Raw genomic sequence first — 12,101 nt, forward strand, 5'->3', positions numbered from 1 at the left:
TCACAGTATCATCTGATCCTCATACAACTCTGAGAGGTGTCTTAATTTCTATTTTACAGAAGGGGAAACTGATGCAGAGGTTTAAGTGACTTGCCAAGGGTTAAACCCTCAGCAAGTGTCTTGAGGGGGACAGATAAATGGCTCATTTTGGTAAGCTCAAATCAGCTGCAGACACTGACCATCCATGTGACCCAGGGCAGGGCCCTCAGCCCTGTTTGCCACAGTTTCCTCAACTGCAAAATGAACTGGGGAAAAAAATGACAAATCTACCAGCTCTGCCAACCCCAAATGGGGTCATGACTTAAAAACATAACAAGATATCCTTAGGCTGTTTGTGCTCAGGTCTCCCTGATTCCAGCCCAGTGCTCTAGATCCAATACCACCTCATTTTAGCTGCCTCCATTTTCAGCTGGGTTCCAAGTGAATGAAATGATCTCTGTAGAGGGAAAGGAAAGGCTCCCCCCACCTCCAACCTAACTTTCCATTATTATGGGCAGGATGCTGCTCTGTTGTTTGTCCTTCATTCTACAAGGGGACCAATGACGCCAGGAAGGTGATGTCTTGACTAGCAAGTCGACTGAATTTAAGTGAGGCAGGGCTGGGTACTTAGCCTTAACTCATTCAAGTTCTTACTCTTCTTACTCTCAAAAGAAGCTTTTTTAGCTGCCCTACATCACCAATCCTGTGCAAAGCACAGTGCAAAGGGCTGAGGTTCTACAAAGACAAAAATTAAACAATGATGGCCTTTAAGGAACCCCACTTCTACAGAAAAAAACATGCATGTCATTAAGTTCTTTGTGAAAACACTAAGATAAATAACATTTCGAGTCTATAAATATCTTTTCTAGGATACTTAAAAAAAAGGAGAGCCAGGTAAAGTATAACATATAAAGGTAGGTAAGGATTTAAGAGGGCCCTCCATAAAAGAGTGGTCATTGAAAGCTGAGATTAGGACAGAACAGTCTTATAGTAAATGCTTCCTAGTAGCTACTTCAGCAAAAGCTCCTGTGAGCTAATTCCTGCTCTTCCCTGTTTACAGTCGAGGGAAAAGGGTCATTAAAGTTTTTTCCTACTGTACTCCCACAAGATCTGTAAAATGAAGGAGCTGAACTAGGGGGCCCAGATCTCTTCCAAATCCATGTACACTCCATTTTAGAAAGAGATGGTGGTCTTCCCTTTTGTATATCTCTTTATTTATAGCTATCTACATATATACTAGCAATACATCTGTACAACCACAAATCAACTCTTATTTTCAATGAAGGAATGATTTTAGAACCTTATTTTATCTGCAAGTGATTCAAGAGAGATGGACTCCTATATTTCAGTACAACATTGAAGAAATATGGTCTTATAGATAACCCTAAGTCTAAGAGCAAGAAAATCTAATGTTATTTTTCCCAGATGTATTCCTGGCAAAAACCCTTTTTCAAGAGTTTAATAGGATATGAAGCTGATACAATATATGAAAATTGTCTAAAATGAGATCTCAATGCTGTAGAATAGGAAAAAAGTACTTATCCTACTTTTGTACTTAAGTACTTAAGTATTTTAAATACAAAAGTACTTAACCCACATTTTTGTGGTTCCTCCTCCCCTTTTTAAAGCAAAGTTTTGAGATAAACTATAAACATTACAACAAATTAGAAGGATAGGGATATATATATCAGAAGGAGGAAATTCAAGTACCAAATCTATTTTGCTATGGTATGACATAAAAATTAAGAGAGCAAATAATTAAACCTGTATTTATTTCTTCTTTTGATATCACATTTTAATTTGATATTTTTAATAAAATCAAATGTTGGATTAGTAAAGTAATAGAAGAACAAGGCCACAAATTAGCTTAGTGGGCGAAGTCTCTAGATTTTGATTATTCTATACAAATTGCTGAATCAATCTGGAAATATTTTAGGCAAGGTTTAAAGGAAACTCATAAACTGCTATATATAAGTGAAGAAGAGGGCTTGGGTACTTCTCAGGAAATTTGAAAATTTATCTAAATCTTAGGATATGAGACCCTTTCTTAGGATTGATCTAGAACAGGAACTAGCAACTTTTTAAGGAAGAACCATTTTGATCAAGTGTCTGGTAGAGAAACATTTTATATTATGCACATTTTTATACATGCTGAATTGATATTAGAAAAATTTTAAAAGATCCATATCTGCCCTTATCCAACTCAAATATTCAAAAGGGTCTGTGATCTCTGTAGGACTCCTGTTCATGTCCTCCCAGTTTGCCATAGAGATTTCCCCCAGCATACTTCTTCCTCTCTCTGTTTAGGTTGTCTACATGTGATTCCTAGTTTTTACCAAATAACCAGATCCTCTTCTCCTACTAAAGAAGCTATTGGTTTCCTGACAATATCCTTTACTGCTGTTCTTCTTCAGAGTTTCTTGTTGGTTATGTTGCAGGCTGCCTGTATAAACACTGTGAACTTTTTTTAGTTCTTCAGAAGCAGTGCTTGTTCCATGGCTTGCTGCCATATAGCAACACCAATAAAATGTGAGATTGAAATGATAGGCCTTCGTTTTCAGGAAAAACTTGGGATTAGTAAAAGCTGCCATTTTCAGCCCACTTTCCTCTCACTCTATTTTCTATGGAGATAGGTCAAACTTCTCTGAATGATGACATTTATCTTCCATGAAGATTTACAAAACTTTGGGGCTAAATAAAATCAAGAAGTCACCAACAAAAAGGAGCTTCTGTAATTAGGGATCATTCTTTAACCTGGACTGTGCATTTAATTTCATTTTATCACAGTGGCAAATATATTCAGCAAGTATTCTTCTCCCTGATTTATATTTAGCCTGATGTTTATTATCAGAGAATCATTGAACAAGGCTATTTCTTTTTTGTTTGGGGGGGGTATAAAGCTATTTCTAATGTTCTATTTTCCCATGAATTTTGATGTACAAAATGAAATATTTTATTTAAAAAATAGCATCTTGTTCAAAAAAATACACGACAGCACAATAGTTTTAAAAAAATAAGTCAGAACATGATTAACAAGCCCATTTGTTTTACTGCTTTAGCTAAAAGTCATACATGTATACTAAAAGAGCTATATGTGAAAATCAAGCTGTTAATCTTTCAATCTCTGGAGCTTTAAATCACTTTATTATTAAAAACAAAGTCCAAGAGGCCCCAGTGAAAAATCAGGATTCCTTAATCACTTTTTTCAGCTCATCCAAGTAACTGAAAACAGAGCATAAGCCAAACCAAGATACTTGGTCACCTCATCTAAATTGAAATATATAAAAGTGGGTTAAATTATATTATTTCTAAAGTCTCTTCTGGGTACAATACTGTACAACTGAAAAACATTTCCACTAATTTTTTTTCTCCAATGTTTCTGGGGATACAAAAACAAAAATGGAATATAGTTCCTGCTCTCAAGAAGTTTCCACTCAAGAAAACAACAAGTACATGATTAAGTAAAATATGTCCTAAATACACACAAAGTAATTTTTTTTAGTGGATGAGGGAAACTGGGGAAAAAAACAGAAAAGATTGCTTGTAGGAGACTGTAATTTGAATCTCAGAAGAAGTTAGAGATACAGAGAAGTAGAGAGGAGGAAAGAGAGAAGTTCAGACACAGACGAGAAGAAAGGAAGAGACAGAAGATGGAATGTCACGTGCAAGGAATTGTAAGTAGATCCATTTAGTTAAAATGAATGGAAAGTTCGTAGAGAAGAGAAATGTGTCATCAGCCTGAAATTTAAGGTTGGAGTCAGATGCAAAAAGCTTTAAATGCCTAATAATGTAGTTTGCATCTTATGCTAGAGGAACCTGAGAACTGCTTAAGTTTCCTAGGCAGAACAGTGGCATAATCACCCCTGTATGGTGGAATAAGTCCTAGATGGTGTCGAGGTAACTGAATTTTAACAGCATTTTAGTCAGATGTGATTTGCCAACTCTTGTTAGTTACACCTCCCCTGCATTTATTTATCTCTCTTCTCTGATACAGCCCCCTCTTACCTCTCATGCCCAATTCATCTTTGGGCATGTCCGACCATGACATTCCCCATTTCAATAAGCTCTGGTGGTTCCATTATAGCCTTCACTGCCAAATACAAATATCATGGGCACTTAAAGTACTTCACAATTTGGCTTCATACACTGTGTTCTACTTAAACTGGCCTTTCTCCTCTTCCCAACACAATGCTCCAGATCTCTTTTGTCCACACTTTTGTGCAGCTGATTTCCCATGCTGATGAAGTATTTATTAAGAGACAACTATTTAGGAGGATGCGTTACACATGAGGGATATGTACAAAGGATGAAACAAACCTTACTCAAAAGGAACTTGCATTCTACTGAGGGAAACAAGTACATAGGCAAACAGAGACAGTATAAATACAAAGCAAATAAAATAAAACTATGTACAAAACTGTTAAATGCGAGGCACTTAGGGAGAGGGAATGCAAACAGTTGTGGGACTCACGAATGAATGAAAAAGCACTTATTAAGCCCTTACTATTAGCAAAATGCTTTGCCAAGTGTTTGGGATGCAAATAAAAGCTCTGCTCTCAAGGAGCACACGTTCTTGTGGAGGAGACAACATATGGTAGATGGAAAGTCTCGGCTGCACAGCAGACAGACGGGTTCTATCATTTCTAGCAACAGATGGCAAAGCCTTTTCTTTAATATCATTTCCACCAACAATATTTTAGTCTGTGATCATTACTTATTAGATAGCACACTAAGGCCTTTGTTAGCAAAACCTTTTCTGGGTCTTCACTACCTGGGACTAGAGGATATGCTTCCCAGGTGATGGCTTTGGGGTCCTAGGCCATCTCCAGTAGGATCTGAAGGAACATGGCAGTTAAGAGAGTAGAGCTGGTCTGCCTGGCTGGCACGGACTACCCTTTGTCCCTTCCTAAGAGGGCCCTGCTCTTTTAGGAAGGGTGGCTCTTGGGAGCACTGGGAGCAGGCGGCAAAATGGCTGGCTTCTGCTTCATAGAAGTTGCTTCTCTTCCACAAACAATGGCTTGGGGTTACGGGCTGAACTGGAAGCAAAACCAGTGGATAATCAGTCATTGGAGTCACCCTTCCCTGGGTTCCTGTGCTCTAATGCTTTTTCAGCTGGTGATTCCCATTAGAATCAGTGGAGAAAAAAAATCCTACACTTAAAAAAAGCAAAAAAGTAAAAAGAGCTGCACAGAGGCAGAGCTGAGGTGGCACTGAGTCATCCATTTAATCAAGTATGACCTGGCCCAAGGACGATTCCTTAAGTACAGGACTGCCAAGAATGAAGATGTCCAGACAATTCTAGAGTCATTATGAGAATGGTATTGTAAATAATCATATTTAACATTAAGTAAACTTGTGAACATGGGGAAAGAATCATCATTTTTCAGGCAAGTAATTAGACTCCAGGCATTAATGCACAAGCTTTTTGTAAAAAGCCAAAATTTCTCCAGGGACAATACTTCCAATAAATTACATTAAGAGTTATATTCCAAATGTAAAAGAGATCACCAAGGGCACAATTGTGTAAATGACTGGTATCATCTAAAGAAATGCATTCTAAAAAAAAAAAAAAATAGGAACTTAAACAATTCCTGTGAACTTTTGGAGTTGCCATAAATACAAGATGGTAATATCTTTGTTTTAAACAAGAAAAATAAAACCTCAAGAAGAATCAGATATTCTTTTGTAAGGAAATATGATTCTCACTCAGTAAATTCCTAATTTTAGTGTGGAATAGGGCTTAAAACAACAAATAACTCTGCCTTACATTTAACACTATAGGGAACTCTACTGGAAAGTCAGCAATCTCAATACTTTAATAGGCTTTTGTTGTTCAGTCCTTTGAACTGTGTCCAATTCTTTACAACTCCATTTCTGGGTAGTTTCTGGGGAAGGCACCAGAGTCATTTGCTATTTCCTTCCACATCTTATTTTTACAGATGAAGAACTATAGCAAACAAAGTGAAGTGACTTGCCCAGGTTCACAATAGCTAGTAAGTATTCTGAGACTGTATTTGAACTTATGAAGATGAATCTTCCTGATTCCAAGCCCACTGCTCTAGCCCTGGGCCAATTAACTGCCCTACCTTAATCACAGAATATTAAAAATATTGTATTAATTTTAATTCAAATGAATATTGTAGGTGGCTAGAGGGCGCTACAGATAAAGCACTGGGATTGGAGTCAAGGAAACTGAAGTTCAAATTCAACTTTGGACACATTAGTTTTATGACATTGGACACTTAACCTCATCTGTAAAAGGGGGATAATAACAGCATCAACTTCTCAAGGTTGCTGAGAGGATCAAATGAGACAATATGTATATTGATACTACTCATCATTACCATCATCATTATATTTATTACAAGGGATTTTTCCTTTTTTTGATTGATAGAAAGCTTAGGAGAGTAGAAAAATGTTTGTCACATGAAAAAATAAATTTTAATAATAAAAGAAAAACAGAAAACAGTTTTAAATCACAACAATTAACAGCATTTCCACAAACAAATAATCATAGGTTAGTTTTGCAAACCTCAAAGGACAAAGTAATTATCCCAAAAAAGTCTGCTTTCTTTGTTAAATTAAACATCCTCTATAATATTGAATACCAATTTCCTTAACAAACTTATTAACCATTTAAAGGTAAATTTCAGTACAGAGCATCACAAATCCCAAACAGTCAAATAATCTCTTTTAATACTTGAGACTTCAGATAAATATTTTCTAAGAAGTTAATAATAAGACTCACCTGTACATATTTCCCAATAACCTTTATGATCTCCAAATTAAATTGTTTCACTGGGGCTGCTGAGAGGTCAATATGACTCAGAAGGCTATAAATGATCTGTAGTAAGGACTGCTGCATACTTGACAATCCTTTTTCTAAAAGCTAAAAATAATGTGACAAAGTTATTCTTTAGTCAGGTTACAAGACAAGTTTCTTTTTCTTGACTAAGATACTGAAAATACTTGTTTATGATGTGTAAAAACATAGCTACAGCTTGAGAAAATTTAAATCAAAATGAGTAAAAGTATAGCATAATTAAGCTGTATATGCCTAAGATACAATGCATATGCAAACACCAGTATTTAACAATAAGCGTTAAACACTTTTTGATATTGAAATAAAGCATTTCTCTTAATTTGGTAATCTGCAGATTTGACAATTGGTTATAATAAATTCAGAGGATTATGCTAACCTTGTCATATCAGAAACAATGTTTCTATTATAAATTTCTATGCTTTGGAAGAATATAATATTACTTCTAAGAAAGAGGAAAGAATGGAGCTTTATTTTTCCTCTCAATCTTTCTTAACACATCCATTTTGAACAACCTTTATATTTGGCGAAGCTAATAAATAAATCAACATCTTAATTGGGACAATTAAACATAAGATATGGGGAGGAGATTAAAATATGAAAACATCAGCACTAGTGAACCATGACAATATAAAAGATTTCAAGCCTTAGACTATACCTTCAGTATACTACTTAAAACTACTTTGGTTTCAGAGTAGTCAGTAGTTTGATGGACATATAGAGGATTTACAGAGCCTGGGAGTTGGGAATGATATATCTGTTTCGTCAATTGGGCCTTTTAAATGAAACTATTTCTTTATCTTGCTCTATTGGGATTATCATTAAAAAGTAGATGTTAGTTGGGTTTGTAAACTTTGACATGCTATGAACTTTCCAAATTGAACAGGGTCACTTAGTCTATGTTTAAACAGACATGGACTGCAAAATCACTTATTACCTCTGTCCCTATTTATCACTGTCACAGCAATGGCCCATTTTGTAGCAGAGAACATTAGTACACAGAAAAGTTTGGTTTTAGTTACCAATTCTACAAATCTTCTATCTTTGTTCAAATTTTTGCTTGTCTTTATATAGCCTTGGGTCTGAACACTGACAGATGTTGAAATTCTGTACTACCAATCAAAACGTTTGAAAAAGGAGATGATCTTCATTAATTGCAAAACTGGTTTCTTTTTGATAGATTTTGGTGACGTTCACTGTATTATTAGTGGGATTCTTGGTCAGAAGGTAATTTTTTTTTTCATTTTGAACCAAAATCAGACTTCTAATGAATACCAGGATAAAAATTTACTTAATAGGAATTTGTGAATAGCATACATTATAGAATGGGGTAAAGGAGAGAAGTTGTTAATCAGTTAATTATTTAACTGAACAATACTGACTTTGCCACCATTTTCAAGGCAGAGGAGCTTTTTACATTTTTTTCCCAAGTTGGAGGCTAGAGAAACTATTTTTCTTTCTGTTTAAGAGAAGGCAAATTGTTTTGTACTCAACTAAATTACACCTCAAATTAGTTGACAGTACTCTGAATACAGTTAGATAGAAAGGCTACTAGAAAAACATAGTTAAATGGAAAATTTTATTAAATTTTAAAATAGGCAGATTAACAAGTTAAAGAAAATTTACCTCAGCAAGATAAGTTACAAGATTAAATGTAGTTTCTGAGAAAGAATCATGTAGATATCGACACACTACATTAATCCAATTTGAGCAGTCCCTGGAATAAGTGTGTGTACTGTATAAACTCATCATGTGAGCCAAATTGACAAGTGTTGGTGATTTTTCTTCTGCACAGACCTGGAAAATAAATGTTTTTCATTCAAAACCAAAACAACAACAAAAGACATTAAAGTCTAAACTCGAGGCAAATGATTACATTAATACATTTAAATTAAAAGGAAGTACAAGTGTGCATTAATATGGTTACAAGAAATCTGGTCTAATCTAAAACTTCTCAGTTAAGACGCTGAAAGAAATAAGCTAATTCTAAGATTCTAATTCTTCATGGGCTTTGACACATCTGAAGCAGTTCAAAGAGATCCCCATTCAGTTCTGCAAATCCATCATCCCAAGCCCCTAACCTGTCTGAAAATCAACTATGATCACATGGTCAAAGTTTCCAAGACATTCCACTGACAAGACAATGAAGGAAATTTGGCACTTCTGAAACCTACTTGTTACTAGATATAGTTTTAAAGACATTATGACATCGTGTCAGGACATTAGAATATCATATAAATGGAATAAGCTACAATAAATTACTATTCTTATCATTTTTTCTCTATTCAAACTCTATTCTGATGAGTATCAAGATGCCTTAGGGTTCTGGCATGTTATGCCAGTAGAACCAAAGCTCTGCCAGCTCTTACTATGTTGAGAAAGACTAAGTATGGGCCTAATAACTATGATGTATGTTATCCACGGACAGTCCTAGGAGCACATCACCAGTTTAACTGCAAGTTGATGAATTTTTCAGACAGAGGAGCTCTCAGAGGTTTTTACATCTATGAAGAAATGGAAAGGCTGTAACCTACAATGGAGAAAATATCCATACTAATGATATTAAGGGTTCTTATAGAATAATAGTGCAGGTCAAATGTGTGTAAATTTTAAGATTTGCACAGCATTTCTTCCCCCTACAACTTCTAAAGTAGGCAGTGAAAGTGTTATTTTCCTCTTTTTCCAACGAGGCTCTCAAAGGTAAATTGCCTGGTCCATGATCATGGGTAGTGGTGGGACTTGCCTATAACATCTGCTACTAGAGCAGAATAAGTTCGAGTTTATGCTTTGGTGGTCTGAGCTGCAGGACAGCTAAAACCAACTGAATGTTTTCATTATAAATATGGGGAAGGTCTTGGGAGTTAAGAGCAGGGATTATAGAATGGGAAGTCAGGTCCAGCCTACCTAAGAAGGGGCAAAGGAGCTTAAAACCGAAATGAAACAAGACAAAGATTCTGTGGCAGTCAGCCCCGGAACAAGGCCTTTTTTATTCCTAGTCTTCCTGGGCAAAATAAGAGGGCCCAGTCTCAGCTTCTTTTCTCCTCTCCAAAAGAGTCAAATGAATAATTTTATGTAAGAAAGGATTTACAGATCTTATACTATGCCTTCAATATCATCAATAGGCATTACCAATGAATAGACCCCAGATGTAATGTGTGTAAGAAATTATATTAGCCCTATGAAATACCCTAAAAGATTTTTTAAAAATGATGCCTATTTTCATACATTTCTTAAATATCTATTTTCCATAAAAATAGCACTCAAAATATTTTTTAAAACCTGATATTTGAGCTATCTGGGTATTTATGTAAGAGATAAAAGAACATCTGTAATATATGAAAAGAAACCTTACCAAGTGCTTTTAAAATATCACAACTGTGCAAATACTTCAGAATATGAAAAACTTGCGGAAAGAATAAAATTAGGTTCTCTCTTAAAAGACAGACATGATTAAAATAATAGCTGACATTTAAAATGTCAATAAAGAATGATCTGTGTTACATTATCTCACTTGATCCTCCCAACTATCTGGCTGGGGAAATATGATACCTATCTTCCAAATCAGGGAACTGAGGTGGAAAAGAATTATGACTTGCCATGATTACATGGTTTATAAGTATGAAGCAGAAATTAAAGCCAGGTCTTCACATCCAGAATACTAAAGTACCTAATTTTACACACACACACACACACACACACACACACACACACACACACAAATAAAACAGAGATTCTGTTTTCAGAAATTCCTGATTCTTTGTCTGGAAGCATATGCATAGTATATATGCATATGTATACAATACCTGTACATATATGTAAAAGATACAGAGAATATATGCATCCAAATATCTTACATGTGTTTGTGTGTCTCTGTGAGAGGATTCTATGTTTTATGAAAAAAGAAATTTATCTGAGCAAAATTTGTAACATTTAAGAAAATGTCATTTTGAAACAGATTTTAGACACTGGTACAAAATGTGATTAAAAGACTATCTTGCTTGACAATATAAATTTCTTGATGTCCTAACTTTTTGCCTGTACATGAAGGCCATTCCTAATCAGTGGGGCCCCATGCCGAGACTCTCAAGTACATGGAGACTGCTTAGAAGATGATGACTTGGGTGAGATTAAAATGAAGATATTTGCATAACAAGTGTTCACAAAATAGCACAAAGACCACTCAAGAGTTATATAAAGGAGATAGCAATTAAAGATTCAATCTAAATTTCCCAAAGCTCATCTACTTCCTGCCGACTAAAGACATCTAGAGAGGAACCTGTTATTCACTACTCAACAGGAAGGAAATAAACATTCTTTATCACAAATAAGAGAGAAGCCAATATGCATGCTGAGATTGTCTTTTAGTTCAGGAAAATTTTCTTGATTATGAGCAGCATACTGCTTTTTTATTTCCTGTGCAAATGACCTATTATTCATTATCATTATTTTTTAAGTCTTCAATTTTTCTTGCAATATTATTATGTATTACGGTTTGCTTTTGCTGTGCTAGTATAAATTCAATTTATCAGATTCCTTGCATACAGGATTATTAATATTTTCAATTTCTATAAAGTGTTTGAACGAAATCTTTCCTTGATATAGCAACAATTCCCCCTTTTTTCCCTAGGACATGCATACTTCTATTTTGTTATCTAAAACTTGTCAATTAGTTGATTTTAAAAAACTACTCATTTTTTGAAGCTCATCTTTGTTGGTTTTGTTTGCTTTTAAAATTTTAAAGCTTAAGCTGCTGATCACCATAATTTTTCCTCAGCTATTCTAATCCATTTTTAATAACATATCATGGACTTAACTTGTCAATTTCAGTTCCTCTTAACTTGCCATTCACTGGCTGTGTAGACTTGGATAAGACACTTAAAACTTTCTAGGCCACAAGTTCCTCATGTATTAAAAAAAAAAAGTTGGGGGGAAGGGGGAGGAAGGACTGCACCAGAAGGTTTATAATATCCTTTTCAGTTTTTAAATCTGTAATTCTATTTTTTTTTACCCTTTCAAATCTTGGACTAGTAAAATTATCCACTGAATTCCAAATCATTTGATAAAATGATTCATCTTGTCATCACGTTTCCCTCCCAACATCACAGTAGTAAAGTTAAAGGGAAAACTCAAGCCAGGGTCAGAGTCTAATTAGAAATATGAGAAGCCACCACATCCCAGCCATGCTTTCTCATGAAGCCCACGGCATCACAACGTGTGACAGAAAGATGTATAAATATGACGGTATATTTCTTTTTAATTTAGGGACTGACAATGGCAAAAGACATTAAGGAGAGATTCACTA

At 35.1% G+C, this 12,101-nt stretch overlaps 1 protein-coding gene across 6 annotated transcripts in view; it reads right to left on the reverse strand.

Annotated features, from left to right (window-relative positions):
• FRYL (FRY like transcription coactivator) overlaps nt 1-12,101 on the reverse strand; it is a 190,615-nt gene that overhangs the window by 29,754 nt on the left and 148,760 nt on the right. For all 6 annotated transcript variants that reach the window (XM_074276869.1, XM_074276873.1, XM_074276871.1 and 3 more), the window contains 2 exons: nt 8,426-8,596; nt 6,728-6,868 (listed from right to left, as the gene is read on the reverse strand). In XM_074276869.1, coding sequence (XP_074132970.1) covers nt 6,728-6,868; nt 8,426-8,596 — 312 coding nt within the window. The remainder of the gene's footprint in view (nt 1-6,727; nt 6,869-8,425; nt 8,597-12,101) is intronic.

Source organism: Sminthopsis crassicaudata, chromosome 6 (assembly GCF_048593235.1).
Source record: "Sminthopsis crassicaudata isolate SCR6 chromosome 6, ASM4859323v1, whole genome shotgun sequence".
Classification (NCBI taxonomy): Eukaryota; Metazoa; Chordata; class Mammalia; order Dasyuromorphia; family Dasyuridae; genus Sminthopsis; species Sminthopsis crassicaudata.